Genomic DNA, 21,950 nt, shown 5'->3' with positions numbered 1-21,950 from the left:
GCCCCGCATTGAGTTCCATGCTGGGCATGGAGCCTACTGAAAAAAAAAGAAAAAAAGGAAAAGAAAAGAAAAAGAACTGAGGCTTTCTACTTTAGCGTGGGCAATTTTGTTTTTCTGATTAACTAAAATTATCAAAGACTACATTCCACTTTGTGGTTTCATGAAAGCACTTAAAAAACTTGTCAAAGGTTACAAAAAACCACAGCCACTTAGGAAAATAGAAAACAAAGATTAGCAAAAGGAAGACACAAACACCAGGTGCGCTCTATCCACCAGACTGCTGGCGGGGGCGGGGGCCTCATCTCCCGGGTCATTCCTGTCCTGGAGCACCTGTCCTGGGTCGGCCCACAGTGGGTGATGCATGGACGTCCGTGAATAGCGTGCAGTCATTTTACACATGGGCAGCCACAGTACGGCTCATTCCGTGGGGTTAAAGATGAGTGTGTGTGTGGGGAGGTAGGTTTTTAGCAAGAATCCCCCCTCTTCTTCAGTGACTGCCCATTCATTATGGGGCATTTCACTGTTAAGCGCCCCACCCCACCCCCAGGGCTTACGTCCAGGCACTAACACTGAGCAGTTTGTTCTTAAGGCGGCTTCTAGCTCCTAATCAGCACAGCTCCAAATCCACTGCCATCCAGAATGGGCAAATACAAGGACAGAGAGGCTGACAGAGACAGCCATCTGCAACCACCGCGAATGAACAGCAACAGTCCAGGAAGGAGGGAGAAGGCAGCACTTCTGACAAAGACCTAGCAATAGCTGGGATTCATTAAGTGCTCAGTACGTGCTCGGCACTGTTCTCAGCACGTCACACATTTTCAGTACGCACAGCCCCGTGAGGTGAGTCGTTAAGTACTGTCCCCAGTTACAGATGAGGACACTGAGGCACAGACAGGTGAGCTAACTGCCCGGGGCTGCTGAGGAGCGGAGCCCAGGGGTCTGACTGGTGAGCACTTCCTCGTTCCTAACCATCTACTGTCACACTGCGAGCAGCGGCCGGGGTACTCTGTCTGGGGAGACTAAAACTCTGCCCTGGAGAAAGGCTTCCGAATTAAAGCACTTGCTGTCATGCCCACACAGGGGCACACCAACATGAGGTCCTGGGAGGCTCAGAGCTCCGGCAAGGCCAGCAACTTGAGCTCCTCCTTGCCCTCTTGCTTCCAGCACCTTCAGCGGGGGGGAGAGCGTGGAGCCAAAGCTGTGGGAGCTCAGAATCAGGGCTTGTGTGGCTCCCGACAGGGCCACTCTGTGCCCGGAATGCCAGGGAGGTGGGTGGGAAGGGAGCGGGAAGGCATTTCCTAAATAGGCTCAGTGCAAGTTTCCTTTCTCAAAAATGTGAATTTGGCCCCATTTTAAAAATGCACACTGCAATTTACATAAATCCGGCCAAGTTCCTATCGTTAGGATGTCACTTCATAGAGGAAGTTGGTTGACTTTTTAAACTACATAAAACCTCCTATTTCCAACACAGTGCTACAGCGCCTTCATTAAGAGTAAAATGAAATCATTTATTCTAAATATGTGGATTCATAGATTCACATTGTAAGCTTAGGGCAGTTCATGCCAAGTGTCAGTCTCAATTGAATTTCTCATTCATTAAAAATCAGAACTGCATTACCTACGATGTAAAAAAGCTCACACTGGCCCCGAGGGCTTGGGTCAGCTTGTCCACAGGCCCCCTCATCTTGCTTCGGTGATTCATCTTGACCTCAAGATGCTTTGTTCTAGAGTAGCCTGTATCTGATTCCCGTATTTTCTATTTTCTTTATAATATAAGTTTTTGTTATATAAAATAAACCACAGACTAATAAGGCAAATAGAAGAGAAAAAGGTTAAAAATGATTCTTTAATACATTAAAATATTTAGCTCCATAACCAGCGCTAATGTGAATAATAAGGTCTGGACTCTAGCTGGTAATTAAATCCACATTTTGTTCTTGGCTTTAGCTTTCCGCTGCTGGGTGGCCCTGTGAGGGTCATCCGACCTCCCTCATCTCCTCAGTGTCCTGAAGGCTGGCTCAGCACTCTCCTCCCTACCTCAGGGAGACAAGCTCAGGACAAATGAGATACAAATCTGGCAACCATTTGATTTCTTTGGACTCCAAATTATATTTTTATAAGATCATTTTATCAACGTAAGTACCATGAATACGGACAAGAATCGCTGCTAAACTCACTCCCGGAACAAGGGGGTGGTGTATTTCAAAACTGATGTTTTCAAAGAAAGAACTGTGCTCACGAGGCGTGTGGTTTGTATCTGTTTGTACCCGGCTCTGTGAACAGTGCTCCCTGGAAAGAGGGTGTCTCCAGGAGCCCCTCCTCAATGGACTCTTCCAAAAACATCCTGCGCATCTCGTAGAGCATTACTACAGCACTGGGCACATAACTTTTCCTTACGAACGCTCCAAGAGGCCGAGTCGAAAACATCCCCCCACCCAGTTTCTGAAATGTAACCGAAGTCCACGATAACAACTAACTCACAACAGGCATCATAAATTAAGCCCAACAGGCAGAATATGGTTAAGTAATTTCCCTCGCCAGGTCTATCTGCCTGTGTCATCAGAGGCTGCTTAAACCTAAAATATACAGGGTGGAAAGAACCCCGAGACAAGAAAACTTACTGCCATCGGACCGGAGGGGGTTTTCTGGCTAAGCCGAGTTCAGTCCCACAGGGCATTCTAAAGCTGACTTGAAGAAGGATGCAGCTTCCTAATCTTCAAAATGTATTTTCCTGACTCATCTACTGACCCTGAAATATCTACTAGAAGTATAAGCAGGGAGACAACAATAAAAAAGCCCTCCAGAAGCTGAGAATACACAAATCCTGGCATTCGCATGGCAGCAAAGTCTTCCTTTCTTTCTCATCAGGCAGAATGGGAACATTCTCTCCAAAGTCCAGATTTTGAGTTACCATCATGAAATCTCACATGCTCTTTATTCTCAGCCCAAATACAGATCCAAGAACTGAAGAAGGCAACTGGTTGCAGGTCTGTGGTCTTAGGAAGACAGCTCATCCCTGTTTGGTACTTTTGAACCTACCAAGGACCTACGATCTCAGGGACGGGTATTTAAGGAAATACATGCCAGGTCCACGTAAAAGAGGAGTTCTGGAGTGTCATTACTTTCAGATGGCTAGGAGTCACGGGAACGCCAGGCCAGGAGCTGCCCGGAGGGAGAGGCTCTGTACAGCTCAGGTGGGGGGTTACAGCTGTTAGCTGTAGAAGCGGTCGTCAGGGAGTTCTGAGCTCCACAGTGACGTTTGGAGAGAGGGCACCGCAGGAGGGAAGCAGAAAACGGTGAATTATCTCTACACGTAGAAGACTCAATAAATAGTTCTTTAAAAAGCCTAACATCCCAGTAGAAAAGCAAAACTTTTTACTTTTATTTATCTCCTTGACAATTTCACTCAAATTCCTTATTTCTACAAAGTAAATTTTAAAACTCATTTCTAGAGTAAATCTATGAGAGTAAGAAATTCTAGAGTAAGTTCTATGAGAGTGTATCTGGGAAGAACATGAACTTGGGACCTGACGGGCCAATCGGTGGTTGGTGATGCCCACCACGGCGAGTCTGTGAGGGGCCTGAAGGTGGGTGGCCGCAGGAAACATTGCTATTACACCCCAGATGCCTGACGTGTCCCTTCTCTCCTTCCTCATTTCTACCATTGGCAAGACATATTTGCCACTGGGCTCTGAACAAAGTAAAATGAGACACTTTTTCTTCTCTATCCTATTACTCCAACCATTCTACTTTCTAGGACTTATAATCTGATGAACTCAAAAAACTGAATAGAAAAAACAAATGACTCAAACCAGAAGGATCTTAAAAGAGAAATCACTGTAGGAAAGCAATACTTTTAAGTCCACTTCCTTCTCTCCTGGACCCTGCATTACACACTGGGAATCCTCTGCAAAACTGGGTGAAGAAAGCGCCCCCATCTGGGCCTCCGGGACCTGCCATTGGAAACAGTCCGAGACTGGACCCTCACCAGAAGTCAGCAGTTGCTTCCAAAGGACGGTGAAGTCAGGACACTTCCTGCTACAAATGCACTGTGCAAACACCAGGCCAAGAACAGACTCCCGTGTGTCCCCCACGCCCCCTCGTCGGGACGAATGCAGAAAGAGCAGCCTGCATCACATAGTGGGAAACACAGGAATTCTGAACCGGTGGCACACTCAATAAAATCACTATTCACTATCAAATAACCTTTTTGGAGAATTTGGTCTAGCAGTTTAGAAACAGAACATGTGCTCATTTCAGTGGGAACAGAAGACTTAATTTTAGCTGACGTGAATGTCCCCCAACTGGCTTTTATGGGGGACCCTGATTAGCTGTGCCTCATGTCAGCCTGGATTCCGAATTCTCCTGCTCATTTATTTTGTTGGTTTTGGGATTTGATCGGGAGAGATCATGAGATGCTCTACACCCCTTCTGGAGAAGGGAGAGCTACATGGACGTTCTGCCGACCGGACTGGCTGCCCAGTCGTCGGCACCGGCACGGGCTCCTTCCGGGGTGCCTTGCCTGCACCTGCTGCACCTGTGTTCCCAGGAGGAGCCGCAGGGCCCACCTGAGCATGCCGGCGCCCCTACTGACTCACAGCAGCTTCTCATCTGGGCTCTGTGCAGCATTTAACTTAAAATAACTAGTTCTTCTGCTTCTGTAAAGTTACAGCTTAAACACCTGCCCTAGAACACCCTGACAGAAAACCATGTAACGACACTGGGAAGGTCAGGCGATTTTTCCTGAATCCTCAGACTTTACCCCCAACACCCCCAACTTCTTGTCTCTGCTTCTACTCCCAGCACCACTTAGCACATAGTGACTGTTTGGAAATGTTGGTGCCAAACTCTCATTTATAGATAGAAACAGGCTGCTTCCTAGCAGATCCAAGAATACATCACCCACCCGCCAAAGAAAGTGCTGGTTGCAGCTTACCTTATCACTGTCCAGCGTGTTCTGAGATGTCCGTGAGGCGATGGAAATTGTGTCCGGCTGGCTGCTCCCATCGCCCTGGCTATCCAGATCCTCTCCATCCCTGAAGAAGCAAACAAAGTTTTCATTCCTGACACTGCTGGATTTCTCAAGACTGGTGGAGGGCAGCTATCAGTCACTGGAGAGACAGCTTTGTTCAAAGAGGCACAGAGCTATCTGTGTGACTGCACCAGCACTGCGTGAACGGTGACAGGAGGCCACCTTGGCTGCGCGCCGGGCTGTGTGTCCAACATGTGTCTTCCGTGTAACGTGCACAGTGGTAAGACACAGTTGTGTAATTTCCATCACAGAAACGAGAAACATGAACACCTAGGATAAGATATAGCTTGTCCCGGTCCCACGCATGACCTAGATATGCATCCAGACTCACACGTGCTGTGGAAAGGGCAACAGAAAGGGATGTGCACAGAGCCCTTCCTTTACTTTAAGCTGAAGGAGGTTCTTGTCTTGACAAAGCAACTTCATTGCTAAGAATGAGGTTACACATAAACCAAATTAAAAAAAATTCCTCAAAATATTTAAGAAAGATGATCTTTGAAAAACAGTAAGTTAACACTGCCTTGTTCCCTCCCTACCAACTAAACACACCTACCCCAAGTCCCCAGCACTAACCTCCTCCCCTTCTGCCTCGCGGCCGGCGCCGTCTTGGGGATGTGAATGGGCTCCTTCAGGGCTCCTTTCAGGTGAATGGTCCTTTCCTGTATTACTTCGCGAATGTGCTTTATCCAGTCCTGCTTGTTTTCTATACTGGAAGCCTGAACAAGGTGTGAGAGTCAGTCAGGATTCGGAAGCGGCCCTTTCCAGAACCCACACTAACCACGCTCAGGTCACCCACATTCCTTGTTTCCCATTTTCAAAATAACTTCCCAGCAGAACAGCAACCACATCCCATGTTTACTTTGCCATTTTGAGTATTTTTCAGTCAAAACCATTTTTATCTTAACAGCACATATGTTACTCCAGATCTCTAAATATTGTAATAATCAATCATTCCCCAGCCTGCAAACCTTGTAAGCAGCTCTGGGTAAATATGAAAGCGCAGCCGATCCCAAGCCCAAGTGTCCCTGAAGCATTTAGGCAGAGAACAGCGGTCGGGGGTTCCCAGCCACCCGCATTGGTGCCCACGTCCCTCTGCCTTGTCCCCTGCACTCTGTTTCCAGACCAGCCCCACCTGCACCCATGCTCGCTGCCCCAGCACTCTGTGGAGTAGGGCCCCTCCTTATCCTCGGGTCAGAAATGGGCCCACGGTCACACGGCTGGCATGGGAAGCATCCGGAATGCTCAGGCTGGACAGATGGCATCCATGTGGACGTCAGAGCCCGGCTTCCCAAGCTCTGCCTTCACCTACCCCTGGTCACACCAGTAGCGGAAACCAGTTAACCTACTGCCAGTCACAGATGGCAACACCATTACAACTTTTGAGAACTATTTTCTGAAAATGATACACAGTACACAGTCAATATTCAATAAGCATTTGCAGAATGAACACATAGGGCAGTACGCCTTCCAGATTTTTTTCCTTTCTCTTGGCCTCAAAGAAGGTTTCTTCCTTTCTTTTTTTTTCTTTTCCCTTCTTTTTGCATGTTCTGGGGCTCAGTAACAGTTTTTAATTTCCTTGTGGAAAACATCAACCTCCTATGACATAAGCACAATTCCCTGAAACAGTCGTCAGAGGGATTACAGCTGAGATCCTGACCGAGAGGGAGCATTTCTCATGGTGCACCTTGTCTTCAAAAACAGAAAAGTCAAGGCCCATGTTGGGAAAGGAAATTAGAGTTGGGACTATCTTTCCCCTATGTAAAAAATTTTAACTGGAGGCTGTGTCTTTAGAGTCACTTAGATTTAGGAACAGGGAACTACATAAAGGATAAAAGCGGCCTGTGGCCTCCATTCCCAGACCTGAGACTGGGAAGCAGTATCCCAAGTTCTTCTGGGGCCAGAGGCAGGAGGATCAGGGACTAGAGGAGTCTGTGCATGGAACAGAGGTGTCTCTCAATGCAAAACTCTGAAAACTGCAGATCTACTGGCAATGAAATGCCTGATACAAATGTTCAGGTTAAACTAAGAGAAGAATCTGAGAAAGAACATTTGGCGGGGTTTAGAGACAACTGAGGGAAACTATTAAATATGTTTTACAAAGAAAAGAAATTCTCATGATTTAATAGGGTGAAGTGATCATTACATTTACTGAGAGGAATTTTCCTGACCTTAAAGAAATTAAACAAAGAAAACACATGCCAATTTTTCAGAAAAACAAGAGAAAGGTAAGCCAGCTAAATACTAAATAAAAGGTCCCACTTGTTTGTTTTGGACTCTTAGTAGTCTCCATCCGTTTATGGAAGGATTTGGAAATCAGGTTCTCCCTTCCAAAGGGCTACATAAAAAAGACCACAGCTTTGTTTTCTAACTATTAGGCCATCAGTATCATTTTCATTTCTATCAGCACCTCCTCCACCACCACCTCCAGCACCATCACTTCCACCACATCTCCATCTCAACCACCCCCCCCATCATTTCCACCACAACCATCTCCATTTCTACTACCACCACATCCATCCCAAACACCTCCCCCCCCACCATCTCCGTCTCAACCACCTCCTCCATCATCTCCACCACCTACATCTCCACCACTTCCACCACTACCTCCACCACCATCACCTCCACCATCATCTCCATCTCCAATACCACCTCCACCACCATCACCTCCATCACCTCCATATCAACCACCTCCTCTGTCATCTCTACCACTACCACTTCGATCCCAAACACCTCCCCCCAACCATCTCCATCTCAACCATCTCCTCCATCATCTCCACCACCTACATCTCCACCACATCCACCACTACCTCCACCACCATCACCTCCATCTCAACCACCTCCTCCATCATCTCCACCACCACCACTTCCATCCCAACCACCCCACCACCACCATCTCCCATCTCAACCACCTCTACCATCACTTCCACCACCTCAGTCCCTGCCTCCACCATCATCTCCATCTTAGCTGGCATTTCCACCTCCACCCCCACCTTCTCCATCTCCAGCTCCACCACCACAAAGTAATCTCTAAAATGAATGAGGACATCATTTCCTTTAGTCTCTCCTTGGAAGGCAGAGAAATATTACTCGAAATTCCCCTAGAAAGCTTTAGTCTGATAAAGCCTGTAGGGAGCCTTATCCTTCAACTGCATCATGAGTATTTTATTATATCCCAAAAGAAAGTAGTTCAAATCTGGCTAAAATATCTGGCACTATTTCTCAGATTCACCCTTTGACATCTGTCACTGTAGCTAATCTGGATAAATACTTACTATGAGTTGGAAGTTTTATGGTTTTGAGTATACTTTAAAATTTTATGGCTTAGGAAAGTTCCGTTATCTAATATTTAGCTATCAGTGCAATTTCTATTTTATAGGGCTTTATGCCAATACTAACAAGAACACACTGGGTTGGTAATCATATATTCATTGCAAAACAATCCATCATTTCCATGGGAATAAAGATCTTAGTAACACAATGGCTTCCATTAAAGTACAAATTCTTTAAGAGCAAGGTACCGATGAGAAATTCATAGTTGCTGGAAATACTGGTGAGAGATTAAAAGGAATGTATGAGACAGAATTCCTGGCATGCAAGTTCATACACCAGAGTCCCATTAAGCTTTTGGCTCATCTCCCAATATTGTACAAATCTTCAGCAACATCTTTCACATAACATCCCAAAATCACTTATGGCCTTCCCAGACATCTAAAAAAGAAAGTTCCATTTGTATTTTCTCAAACACAGGAGGGAGTACACAAGACACCCGAGTGCCCTGTGTCGTTCCTTGGAGAAGCTGGTACAGGGGAGGCAGAGTTCAAGTCAAATATTCAAACATATATTCCTCCCCCATCCCAATATATACCCCCCAAAAGCACCCTTAGTGTTTTTGAACACTTATCAACCCTTGTAACTGATCATTATCTCCCTTTTTTCTCTGCCCCTTAACCAGAAAGCCAAAGAGCCTGGGACCCCATGAAGACTCTTGGCACATTCAGCCCTGGAATGGCCCAAGGCCTTCACAAGCTCATCAGGTGCCTATTTATTTGCCTTTGGAAATTGGACAAAGTGTGCAGTGAGAGCTGTTGAGCCACATGTCCTCCCTCCCATACCTCAACTTCCTGCACCTCTGATGGAATCGACTAATTCTTTTTCAGACAGAAAGAATGGGAGAAGTTTAAAGAGATTTCTCTCCATCTGACCTTTATCATAGAAGAGCAAAAGTTTACCTCAAGGCATTTTATCACTAGAGTACCAAACTGAATTTATTCTATTATTCTCTTTGTGATAATCACCAATCTCGAGAGAACACAAAAAGAGCAAATAAAAGCTATGAACACCAATATATTTCAACAGGAAAAAAAAAAAAAAGCCAATAAACTTGTCCCACAGCACATTCCCAAGCTTCAAATGAACATACCTTAAGGACAATTTTATTATCCGAGGTTGGCGTCCTCCCCACCCACAGTGCAAATTTGCAAGGATCTCCTTCAACGTGTTCCGTGACACCCAACTCTGAGGTCTGGATAGAAAGGTAATTACATAATTAGATGACTGTAAGATTCCAGCGGGATACAGAACAAAGACCAAGAAAACGGTTTTTGGTGGCTTGTGGTCACGCCAGGTTATAACAACATAGTTTGTTTACGCTGGCAGGTAAGCCTCCAATCTTACTGCAGTTAAAATGAGAAAATTTTGTTCTCAGGCCGCCATGATCGGTTGCATCCCTTCTACTTCCCCTGTGCGCATCTACTGGAGATCCTGATGAGGGTCAACCAGCAAATCCAGAGGAAGGAAACCAAAATATCTAAAAATCCTCTTACTGGAAAATCAAAGAGCTGACCATTTTCAACTCATAAACAACAAACCAAATCAGTCTGAGTTGCAAAGGAGCTCCCGCCATGCATTTTCGGCACGAGTGGAGTAGTTCACAGAAGGTACATAATGTCTTCACAGTTATTTCCCGATTTGTTCATCAAGAGCATTAACTTTTAGTGTTTCGCCAATAATTTTAAGGGCTAAGAGACAAAATTTCTCTCTGTGACATGTGCAGTTGTGATGGGAGCAGAGGTGAAGGTCAACATCTTCAGTCCCTCCCCCACAGTCAAGTTCACCCTCATGTGTTTCCCCGCTCCAGCAAAGGAAGTGATTCATAATGGTGGCCTCTGAGGGAACCTTAACTTTCGAAAGATAAATTAAATGAAGATGTATCAGCTTCTAAAACAGACTAGCTTGGTCTCTGAGGATAGATTAAAGCCAGCTAGTGAAATTACTAGCCAGCAATGCTGCATTTTTTCTTTCCAGTTACAATATGATCTAAAATGACGTAAGGTGGGCTGTGAGCCAAAAGACAATCTCAGACAGGATATAAGCCAAAGAAAATGGTATGAAAACCATTAGTTTAAACTTGCAAATTCCAAATTATTATTAAAGATGATTTCTACATTGGTAGTATTTTATTACTTTGGGAACATGATTAATATATGGATACCATAAAAATACATAATGTAGATGTTGTCCAGATTCCAAATATCTACCAATATTTATAAGTGATCTGTCATATCTTGTGTAAAGAAGAAACCAAATTCTATACATTTCCTATTCTTTCTCAGGCGGTGATTTTTCATTAGTTTTGCCCAATCCTCCCCCTGCCTGACCCTGCCCAGCAGTTCTGTGATGACAACCCGAGGTATTCCCACAAGGGGAACACAGAAACACAGCGGACCCTGAGGAGGACACCTGCTTGAGGCTTCTCAGAGAGTCAGCATGTGGTTTTACCCAGAGACTTGTTATTTGTCAGAAAAAAGGCATCAGCTATATTCTTTTGGCAGAAAGTACACTCACAAGTTAAAAAAGAATTCAAATGCAACACAGTATGCACCCAGCACTCAAGGGTAGGGAGTGCTCTCTGCACAGATGGGATAGTGGACCTTTAGAACTATTTTTGCATATGTATGTTTTCTCTAAATAACCATATTTTGTTAGTGTAAGGAACCCTAAATTTACTTGTTTATTTTCCACACACTTACCTTTATTGAAAGAAAAATTCACCCCAGATTATTAAGAGCTACAGCCAGCCACCCAGGAAGGTTGCTTAACGTATCTTCCAACATTGGTGAAAGGAAAATTAATTAGAATGATATGAGAACTTAATCGTAGACTCATATGATCATTTATTTGTAAAGCTGGTTTGGGCACATAAGAGGTAAATCTAAATTCACTTAAAAAGTGTTTTCTCATCCTCAGAGTCTATGGAATTTAGAAAAAGCAGGTTTTCTCAGTCTAGCGAAGCTAAAACCCATGAGCTCCCTCTAGTGGACTCCAGATCGTCAAGAGATGTTCACTGCGGAAGATAAAAACCTAACAATTCTGAAGTTTCACATTTTAGGGCAGTTTGGGAGGTTAAATTGAAAGCAATGGTGCTTTTTTTTTTCAGCCTACAAGAAGATTTGCAAGTGTGTTACCTTTAAATTAACAATTCTGAGTGCTGATACTTACAAACAATTTGCTTTTATAAAGGTACTTGCTTCTGCCACTGGAATCTTTCACTTCTTTACTAAATACTAAGGACATTTCAAAAAGGAAGAGATGCCGTTCTCGACCCTTTCGAATTAAGGTTTTTGGGTCCCACACTTGGAAGGATTCCTGCAGGATGAGTTCTCCCTGAGACTCAATATTTTCATCAAACCCTACAACACAAAGACAAGGAGGCACAATCAATTTGAAAGAAAATAAAAAATGATGCACAGGACAGCATTGTGACGATTTAAACATTTGTTCAATGCCCAACAATTACATCACAGATTAGAGTTCCCTTTCTGGGCCCTCATTCCAGTTTCTCCGCACTGATCCCACCCGTCGAAGGATAATTCTTCCTAAAACATGACTTTGCATATATCTTCCCTTGCTCAAAAAGGAAGAAAAAAAAAAAAAGTCAGTGCTTCCTCATGGCTTTATTCCTTCAACTCCATCTGCTGCGGGTGGCATTAACACAATCTGAGATTTGAATGAACTCCCTGCTTCTCCTCGGCCTTCACTCACGGCATCGCATCACACAGACCTCCTCCTCCCCTGGCCCAGAATGGTCCACCGACCTTCCCCCAGGCCACTGCCTACTCCCAGGCTGCGACCTGATCCTCTGCCTCTTTAGCCCAGAACACCCTCCTGGACATTCCACTGCAGTCCCAGCCTTTCCACAGGGCTCTGGTCTGGCCTTCCTTGGTGAGTTCTCCCATCTTTGCAAAATTCTTCCTGTGAATCAGTCACACTCGGACCATGGAGTGGCTTTCGCTCTGCTCAACTCTTCCTGGAAGTGGCCCACTGCATGGACTTCCAGCGACCAGGCTGCAGGAAGTGGCTGGATATCTGGGGCAGGGGCAGCTAGTTCTCCCTCGACCACGGCTCTCTCCTCCTTCTCCAGAGAGAAGCATCCTCTGTGGTTGCTCAGACAGGCCCTGCATTTCTGCCCCAGTGGTGCTGGGACAGCACGTGGCCAAGCTCAGGCTGTGTGGGGCAGTCTTGCGTACAACTCCTCGTTTCTGCCCTTCCAGCGGCTGCTCCTTCCCCGCCCTCTTTCTCACTTTCTTTCTGCTGGATGGAACATTTCCATGGTCTTGACATACCCTAAACCTTCCCAAGCAAACAACATTTAAGCAGTGGAGAGAAAGTATGGAGAACAGAACCTGAGTCCTTGATGATGCCAAGAAGGGCTGCCGTACCAGCTCAGGGTCTCAAATCAGAGACAGGAAAAGCTACCCCACCTGGCCTCTGACTTCTGCGTCTCTACTGCAAACAGCAGCACCTCTGCCCCAACCGGTTACACTGCTCAATACTACTGGTAAGGCTAGAAAAAGCATTTGGGGAAGGATTACTTTCTGTACATAATTGTGTACCTGATAATAGGAGTTAAGCTCTATCACACAGAAAGAACCTTTTAAACACAAGCATCCATGGAAAGGTATTTCATTTCATTTCTCTACCTCACTCTTCACCACATCACACACTGCCGTGTCACATGCCGCCATGTTCGAGGTTCTTGCAAGTGATACAGTGGATATAGATACAGGGAAACAGCAAGCTTTTCAAAGGATTTTATAATCACAGGGGGCTGATCTTGCCGTCCTTCCATCCATCCATCTACTGTGGACACCTGATTGCCTAAAACAAGTGACACACGGTGCTATCGGGGTCTGGGAGAGTGGACAGCCTGTTCTCCAGATGATGGACAAGGGCGTGCTCTTAATGAGGCTGAAGCACTTCGTGAAACTAAGGGGAAGCAATGAAACCAGATCTTTTAAAACAGAAGGTCCTTGGGGCTCCTGGGTGGTGCAGTTGGTTAAGCATCTGACTCCTGATTTCAGCTCAGGTCACGATCTCAGGGCTGTAAGACTGAGCCCTACGTGGGGCTCCGTATTTGGCAGGGAATCAGCTGGAGGATTCTCTCTCTTCCCCTGCTCTTTACCCCTCCCCTGCCTTGTGCCTGCACACTCGCGCGCTCTCTCTCTCAAACAAATAAATCTTTAAAAAAAAAAAAAGAGGGTATTCACATCTAAACTCTCAACTCCTAACAGAATACAGAGGCACAAAGCCAAGGGTTTCAGGGCATGGGAGAGCCCCTCATACACAGTGTCAGCAGGACGTGTGCAGATGCTTGTCAGGGAACGTGCAGAGCCTCGTACCTTCCAGCATGCTGAGGTGCATGGCGTCGTTGGCTCGCTTTGGCACACTGAGCATAACCTCGAGGCCATCTTTTATCTCCCCCTTTCCTTCCTCACAGCAAGTGAGTAGTTCCTGTAAGAGACCGATACCATGAACCATCCAAAGGCCAAAAGCTTTGCCAACAAGATCTTTGCAGAAAAAAAGGCCATGAAGAATCCATGAGTTTCAAGAGAACAACAGACCGCGGTCGGCTGGGCACATATTCTCACAGAAAATGAATCACTGCCTCTTTATGGATGGAAGGATCTGTCCGGCTCAACTCAGGATGCTTCTTCAGATCAGAGGAAACCAGATGCAGTCACAGTTTAAGACAAAATCAGTGTACACATTAACTACCAAGCCTCAAAAATAATAATAAAAAAATAATTATCACAGCAAAGCATAATCAGCTACTGGTTTTATCTGAAGGTCACCGCAGAGTGCACCGAGCATCCCCGTGTGATCGTGAACGCTTCCGTGCTGTTAACACCGCCCCCAGCCCAGACCTCCCGGGTCACAAGCGGGAGCGCAACGCCGCGCTGGTATCCACAGTCACATACTGTGTGTGCCCTTGTGCGCAGGTCGGTTAGCAAAGCGCGAGTGGTCCGATCACACCTCCCTGAGTGTGATTCCATTTCAGATGCACTTGGAGGAACATCTGCTATTAAAGGAAGGGTGACAAGGGCAATAACTTCTGGCAGGCTCCGGGATATTTTCTTACCAGCGTATGAATGGTGATAGTCAGTAATAGTAACCAGCACTCTCTGGGTCCTAGCAATCCCCAAGAGGGACAGGGCACTGCAGGGAGCTCTGGTCTCATACTGGATAGCTTTAGAGCAATTTGGCACCAGACAAGCACTTTCACTCATGACCAGATGGTTTTTACCTATTATTCTAAGGAGATTGGCAAGAAAAAAAGTGCTTAAGAATGCTATGTACAGAAATTAACCTCACTGGCAGAAAACGCTCCTCGTTGGGGAGCTCAACAGAGCTTATTACTATTCTGCTGAAGAACCCCTGGGCAGAATAACATGAGGTTCATAAATTAAAGTCCCACTTTAATGGTGATTAACTAGATGTGAGGTCACTGGAAAAAAGATTTTTAGTGGAACACATGCTAAAGACAAAATTCTTAAATCCTGAGGACACCAAGAGGTACACGGTCTTTGCAGCAGTAAAAAGCAGAGGGCTAATGTGAATATAAACAGCTCAACCTCCTGACTTCTACTTCACGTTCATGGCAAGCTCCTATTGCTGCAGTGAGGGCCATAAAAGCACTTAATAGGATTTTGATACAAAAGTGCAGGAGAGCTTTCCCAACAGAAATGTCTCATGATGGTATTGCTTTAACAAAAGAATATGGCCACTTCTGTTTCTAGAGTTTTCTCATTAACAGAAAGAGAAAGTGTTTCAGGACTTCATCACTCCATCTCTGAACTTTTTTTCCATCTGGGGAAATTACAACATCACCTCCTGCTGCTGCGCGAGGGCGGCACCAGGGACAGAGTCAGATTCACAAAATAGGGGTCCCAAGAGGAGAGCAAGTGGCTCATTCTCACGCTGGATAACATTCTCCGGCCACGTCAACAGCACACACATCATTAGGTAGAGCTGGTAGATTCTTATTCTTGTAGTCAAGAAAATGTACACTGATTTATACGACGCATCCTGTGACAACGATCACAAATTCCAAGTTTCCTCTCCCATTCTACTGTTAAATCCTTAAGATTATTAGAAATGGGTTTTTCTTTTGAGGTATAATTGACACACACCATTATGTTAGTTTCAACAGTATGACATAAGGATTTGCTATTTGTATGTATTGCAAAATGATCACAATAATTCTAGTTAACACCCGCCAGCATACCGAGTTACAGGATGACTTTCGCTCACCATTCATAACCAAGAGAAAGTGGAGATCAGTTTGACTTGTGAACAACACGCTCCACAAATAAGTGTGTGATACGTGACTAGACGTCACAGGGAGGACTAGCCGAGGGTGAGCTACTTGACCCACAGCTCCACATGGGTTTAGAACAGAGCCCAGATGCCAGTGACCCAGTGATGATGGCGGGACAGCCCTTCCCCTCACAGGCTCACTTCCAGACCTGCAGACCAGGTGAACTTAACACATGCAGAGCACAGAGCACAGCGCGCGGCCCATGGTCAGCGAGCCAGCCTGGGACGCAGGTACCAAGTGATCTAGACTTCACAATCTCTTTTCTCAGTGTATGTTAGGGACCAGGGTCAGTCATCAAAGTTCAGGTGCCTAATCAAGGAATAGTCTCTTATTTACCTGCTGCACTGAGAAACTGATCAGGGTAACAAATGCCAATACATTAAAAAAAATTAATTGGCTAGGTCTTATTTCAAAAATTCAGGGCTCTTGACATAAACAGAGAGAAAAATGTCAAAATAATAATGCACAGTTGACAAAATTTTGCAGGTAGAAAATGCTTCATACATACTTTTAAAAGAAGTTGATACTTTGTTATTCGCTGAACTGGCTTAATAAGGTACGAAGAGATGGAATTGGCTAATCCGTGCCGCTGCTGTATTTCCTGAATTAAGAAAAAAAATAAATGGATATATACTGATGAACATTACTGGGTAAATTAGGTAGCATGAACTAAAACGCCATTTTTTACCTTCAAAATGAGTACACACATATCACTCTTAGCCTAAGAAATAAAAGTAGAAAACACTATTTATTCTTTCAATATGCTGAACATAAGAATAAGTTAATCACTTTGAACAAGAAGATAGCGGTGTTGTCTGGATTCCTGGCTTTCACGTGCAGACATCAAACAGGCAAGCCCATGACTCCCAGCCATGGAGCCAAGTGGGGCCCACACTGGCCCAGCAACCTCCGCCCGCCCTCCCCTGCCCCGGGCTAGCCCTGGTGCGTCAGCCACGGAACACTGAGCCACAGACCAGACACGCCCTGTCTCCCACGGCAGCTCTGGCAACTTGGGCCACCGGTGCCCTGGAGCCACAGACCACATCCCTTCCCCCAAGCCTGACTCTCCTGCACAGGGACTCCTCCTTCCTCACAAACACATTCACAGACCACTCAGCCATTCTTCATTCTTCCATCCACACTCACAATCCATCTCCTAGCCCAGACTTTCACACCAACCCACTGTACTGGTGCTATCTTGGCTCTTAACACTCTTCTCAGAAAATTAAAAAAAAAAAAAAAAAAAATAGATAAAAGGAATGGGGTGCCTGGGTGGATCAGTGGGTGCAGCATCTGCCTTCGGCTCGGGTCATGATCCCACGGTTGAGCCCCACGTCAGGCTCCCCACTCCTAGCGGAGTCAGCTTCTCCCTCTGCCCCTCCCCCCTGCTCATGCTTCTCTCTCTCTCTCTCTCTCCCTCTCCCTCTTTCACTCACACTCTCTTTGGAATAAATAAAATCTTTTTTAAAAAACGGTTATGGGGCACCCGGGTGGCTCAGTGGGTTAAGCCTCTGCCTTCGGCACAGGTCATGATCCCAAGGTCCTGGGATCGAGGCCCACATCGGGCTCTCTGCTCAGCAGGGAGCCTGCTTCCCCCTCTCTTTCTGCCTGCCTCTCTGCCTACTTGTGATCTCTCTCTCTGTGTCAAATAAATAAATAAATAAAATCTTAAAAAAAATAAAAATAAAAAAGGGTTATCTACTAATAGTCTGCGCTTCAAATGTGATTTAAAAACCACCACCTCGGGATGCCTGGGTGGCTCAGTTGGTTGGACGACTGCTTTCGGCTCAGGTCATGATCCCGGAGTCCCGGGATCAAGTCCCGCATCGGGCTCCCAGCTCCACGGGGAGTCTGCTTCTCCCTCTGACCTTCTCCTCGCTCATGCTCTCTCTCAAATAAATAAATAAATAAATAAATAAATAAATAAAAAACCACCACCTCTTTGTATTCTTAATATTCTCAGTCTGTGGGTCATCTCGACTAAGCTCCTCAAGAACCGAGCATCGCTGGGGGATTCACACGGCCACTCTCCCTACGGTGTGCCAGCTGCCAGAATCACCGAACCATGGGTCACTCACTCACCAGGCAGATTGGAGTAAAAACTTAGGAATTCTTCCTCTGCCTTCAAATCACAAGTAGAGCCTTAAGTTTCTCTTCAGTGACAAATGTTCAAAATGTGGGATTTATGATTTATGATACATGTATTCATGATGTCACATCTAAAAGATATCTTTTCATATACAGTATAATGTACAAATCCCATGTACGGGTCACCGAGTTCTGACAAATGTCAACATACTTGCAATCGAGTATGTACAGAGTATTTCCAACATCACAGGAAGTTCTTCGTACCCCTTTCTAACCAATTCCCCCACCCACAACCCCACCACCACCAAGAGGCAACCCCTGTTCTGATTTCTATCACCAAATCAGTTCTGCATATTCTAGAATTTCATATAAAAGGAATCATACAGAATGTACTCTTCTATGTCTAGCTTCTCTCAGCCCACGTTTTGGAGATGAATCTTTGCTATTTATATATCAGGAGTTTATCCCTTCATACAGCTGAGAAGTATTCCGTTTCATGCACACCCCACAAAACATCTGAGACATATTGCAATGTGTTTTGAATACCATTTTAATAACATTCAGAAATGCATCTCTGATATTTCTAAACACCAATCTCACTATTTTTGTTGACATTTTTAATACCTTATCATAGGATCATACTGCTCAAAAATGACAAGAGAGAAACGAATATCCAATGGGAAAAAGATAGTCTCTTCAACAAATGGTGTTGGGAAAGTTGGACAGCAATGTGCAGAAGAATGAAACTGCACCCCTTTCTTACACCATACACAAAAGTAAACACAAAATGGAATAAAGGCACAAATGTGAAATTATAAAAATCCCTGAAGAGAGCATAGGCAGCAATTTCCAGGACACTGGCCACAGCAACATTTTTCTAGATATGCCTCCTGAGGCAAGGAAATAAATGCAAAAATAAACTACTGAGACAACATCAAAATAAAGAGCTTCTGCACAGTGAAGAAAACAAGCAACAAAACTAAAAGACATCTTCTGAATGGGGGAAGGCATTTGCAGATGACATATCTACTAATCCAGGATTAGTAACCAAAAATACAGAAAGAACTCATACAACTCAACTCAACACACACAGACACACACACAGACACACACACACTCTCTCTCCAATTAAAATGGGCAGAGGATATGAACAGACATTTCTCCAAAGACATCCAGATGGCCAACAGACATATGAGAAGACGCACAACATCACTCATCATCAGAGAAATGCAAATCAAAACTATATAAGATATCATTTCACACCTGTCAGAATGGATAAAATAAAAAGTATAAGAAATAACAGGTGTTGGTGAGGATGTGGAGAAAAAGGAACCTTCTAGCACTGTTCCTGGGAATAAAAACTGGTGCAGTCACTCTGGAAAAAAGTATGGAGGTTCTTCAAAAAGTTAAAAATAGAGCTACCCTACCCTACAATCCAGGAATCACACTACTTGGGTGTTGACCCAAAAAATACAAAGACACTAATTCGAAGGGAAACATGCACCCCTACATTTATAGCAGCATTATCCATAACAGCCAAACTATGGAAGCAGCACAAGTGTCCACTGACTGATGGATGCATGAAGAAGATGTGGTTCATCTATACAATGGACTATTACGCAGCCATCAAAAGAATGAGATCTTGCCATATGCAATGACATGGATGGGCTAGAGAGTATTCGGCGAAGTGAAATAAGTCAGTCAGAGAAAGACAAATACCACATGATTTCACTCAGCTGTGGAATTTAAGAAACAAAATAGACGAACAAAGTAAAAAAAGAGAGAGAGAGATAGAAACACACACACAAACCAAGGAAGAGACTCTGAACTATAGCGAACCCACTGATGGTTACTAGAGGAGAGGTGAGTGGAGGGATGGGGGAAACCGAGATGGTGATCAAAGAGTTTACTTATCATAAGAAAATAAAATGATTAGAGAAAATGAAGACAAAAATGGCTATGAGATCAGAGTATTTTTCTAAAACCCCATCAAAGATTTAATCCTGCTGATATAAGAAAGCTCCCTTTTTCTAAAAAGCTGTTAAAAAAACTTCTGTGCTTCTAAAATTTTACTTTGGATGGCAGGGGCAAAGAACTGGGGGTTAAGAGGACGGCCTCGCTCCCAGGTCAGTGATAAATCTCAAACACAGACACCCACGGCGCTCGCTGAGCCCCAGAAAGATGGGCAATATCCCATATAGTGGGAACTGATGGCGAGACATCTGTGAGATCCCTCAGTTAGATAAGCAGAATTTCCTTTATCCTTAAAGGTGTTTTAGCGCAAAGGTTTTTTTTTTTTTTTTTTTTATTCGATTCCATATGCCACATGCTCTCTGTGCTTAGACCATACAGAATTCTAACTCTGCATACGGCCTTGATGTTGAGTTTCATCTGATGGTAAAGAGTGAGGAAGGTGTGAAAACCTGACAAGAAAGGGCAGCACGGGGCTGGGAGAGCTGACCTGGTATTTACAAAGGCACTCATGAGAGCTTACTGGTCACAAGAACGACAACTAAAATAGGACCATCTCCAGGGCTCCACGGCAAAGACAGAAGCTAAAATGTACCCTAATTTCCCAGATGTCCAGAAAAGAACATCATGCATGGCCACGCACACACGTAAGAACAGAAAAAAAATCTAAAATTCTCGCAGCCTTTATACCAAATTACACGTGATACTGAAAAGTACTCTTTTAATGACAATGTATTCAGCACACTTGACTATATTCTGGAGACCCAAGAAGCTTTCTTTATATTACTTCCACAAGGCTCCAACCACCTTTGTACAAAATCACCTCCCTGCAATATCTTTCAAAAAAAGAGGACCTACATGTATGCTTACACCAATGAGAATATACTTAAAGAGCCTCCCAATGATCTTAGTTGTTACAGTGCTAGTTGTAAAAATTTTACTGATAAGCCACTTTTGGAAATCAATCACATGATAAAAATGGGAAAAATAAATGAATAAAAAAGATTCAAAGGTTCAAAGATTCTTTTTCCTTCACAGAGGGTAAAGCAGGTTTATAGTCTACACCTTCTGCACATGATATTACATTTAAGAATGGTTATATATAAATAGTAAGTGAGCTCATATACACACGGACCTGTTGAAATCTTAGAAGGATCTTTTAGAAACACAAGACTATCCCACCATAAATGCGACAGATAAAAATGAAAACACCCCCTCCCATCCATTAGGTGAAAGCGATGAGCAGTGTGGCATCCTTATGTTTACCAAACACAACGCAGACGACTTCATCGCTTCACCAGGAGTCTCTTACTTACGTCGAAGTAGGATCCTGCATGCTCTAATATCAGCTGAGTAGAATCAGGCTTATTTTTGCAGTATGTGACATACATCTGAAACTTGTCTGCCTGTAAACAACAAAAATTAGAATATCTCTTTCAAATCAAATGGCAGTAAGTCAAAATATGATAGAATTTTATGTAGAAAAGTAGCTATGGGGATGAAGGAAATTTAAGCTCTACATAAAGAGACCCTATTTTATACTGAAAGTTGTTAAAAATAAGAAATGCCATCTCCTGCTACCATGCCTGCAGAAGCCTCCCTCAGCCCAGTAAGTCAGGGCTGGGCACACCTGCCCCCTGCTCCCATAGCCGCTGAGGCAAACCCTGGCGTCCTGCATGGAGGGCAGGGCACCATCACAAGGCGACCGTCTGCCTCTCCTCCGGATGGATGACCCCTCCCACCCCATCGCCGGCCCCTCAGGCGTGCTGGGCACTCGTGTGTCCTTATGAATCCCCAGGGCCACTCACAGGCCCCATACGCCAGATGTTCAAATGTTCCACTTCAAACCATCGCACTACCAATAAAAAGCTCATTCCACATGACTATCTGGCTGGAGAATGTAATTCTTAGAGGCAAAGCCCCCTGCTCTGTAAGCCGACACTGCAGAAGATGGTGACAGAAGAAAAATGAACCATATTCCTTCCAACTTCCTGCAAAGCCACAGCTGTGAGAATGAGGAGCCGAGGGTCCTCACCCAGGTGACAAAGCAGTGTCCCACGTCCTCTGGTAGCTGCTCATATTTCTCCAGCTCCTTCAGGAATATGCTGCAGAGTCAAAACGGTATTGTATTATCAAGAGGGTTTAAAGCACTTTACCAGTGAGATAAGCCAGAAATCAAACCAAGCAGGCCAAGCATACCAT

The 21,950-nt window shown here is 44.7% G+C and overlaps 1 protein-coding gene across 3 annotated transcripts in view; it reads right to left on the bottom strand.

Annotated features, from left to right (window-relative positions):
- The window catches only part of LOC111153393 (trio Rho guanine nucleotide exchange factor), a 355,850-nt gene that overhangs the window by 82,553 nt on the left and 251,347 nt on the right, over nucleotides 1-21,950 (bottom strand). For all 3 annotated transcript variants that reach the window (XM_022512390.1, XM_022512391.1, XM_022512392.1), the window contains 8 exons: nucleotides 21,784-21,853; nucleotides 21,065-21,154; nucleotides 16,198-16,290; nucleotides 13,711-13,822; nucleotides 11,531-11,721; nucleotides 9,453-9,554; nucleotides 5,606-5,748; nucleotides 4,937-5,036 (listed from right to left, as the gene is read on the bottom strand). In XM_022512390.1, coding sequence (XP_022368098.1) covers nucleotides 4,937-5,036; nucleotides 5,606-5,748; nucleotides 9,453-9,554; nucleotides 11,531-11,721; nucleotides 13,711-13,822; nucleotides 16,198-16,290; nucleotides 21,065-21,154; nucleotides 21,784-21,853 — 901 coding nt within the window. The remainder of the gene's footprint in view (nucleotides 1-4,936; nucleotides 5,037-5,605; nucleotides 5,749-9,452; nucleotides 9,555-11,530; nucleotides 11,722-13,710; nucleotides 13,823-16,197; nucleotides 16,291-21,064; nucleotides 21,155-21,783; nucleotides 21,854-21,950) is intronic.

Source organism: Enhydra lutris, unplaced genomic scaffold, assembly GCF_002288905.1.
Source record: "Enhydra lutris kenyoni isolate GAN:26980312 unplaced genomic scaffold, ASM228890v2 scaffoldscaffold32, whole genome shotgun sequence".
In the NCBI taxonomy this organism is placed as follows: Eukaryota; Metazoa; Chordata; class Mammalia; order Carnivora; family Mustelidae; genus Enhydra; species Enhydra lutris.
This window is presented reverse-complemented; position numbering and strand designations above follow the sequence as displayed.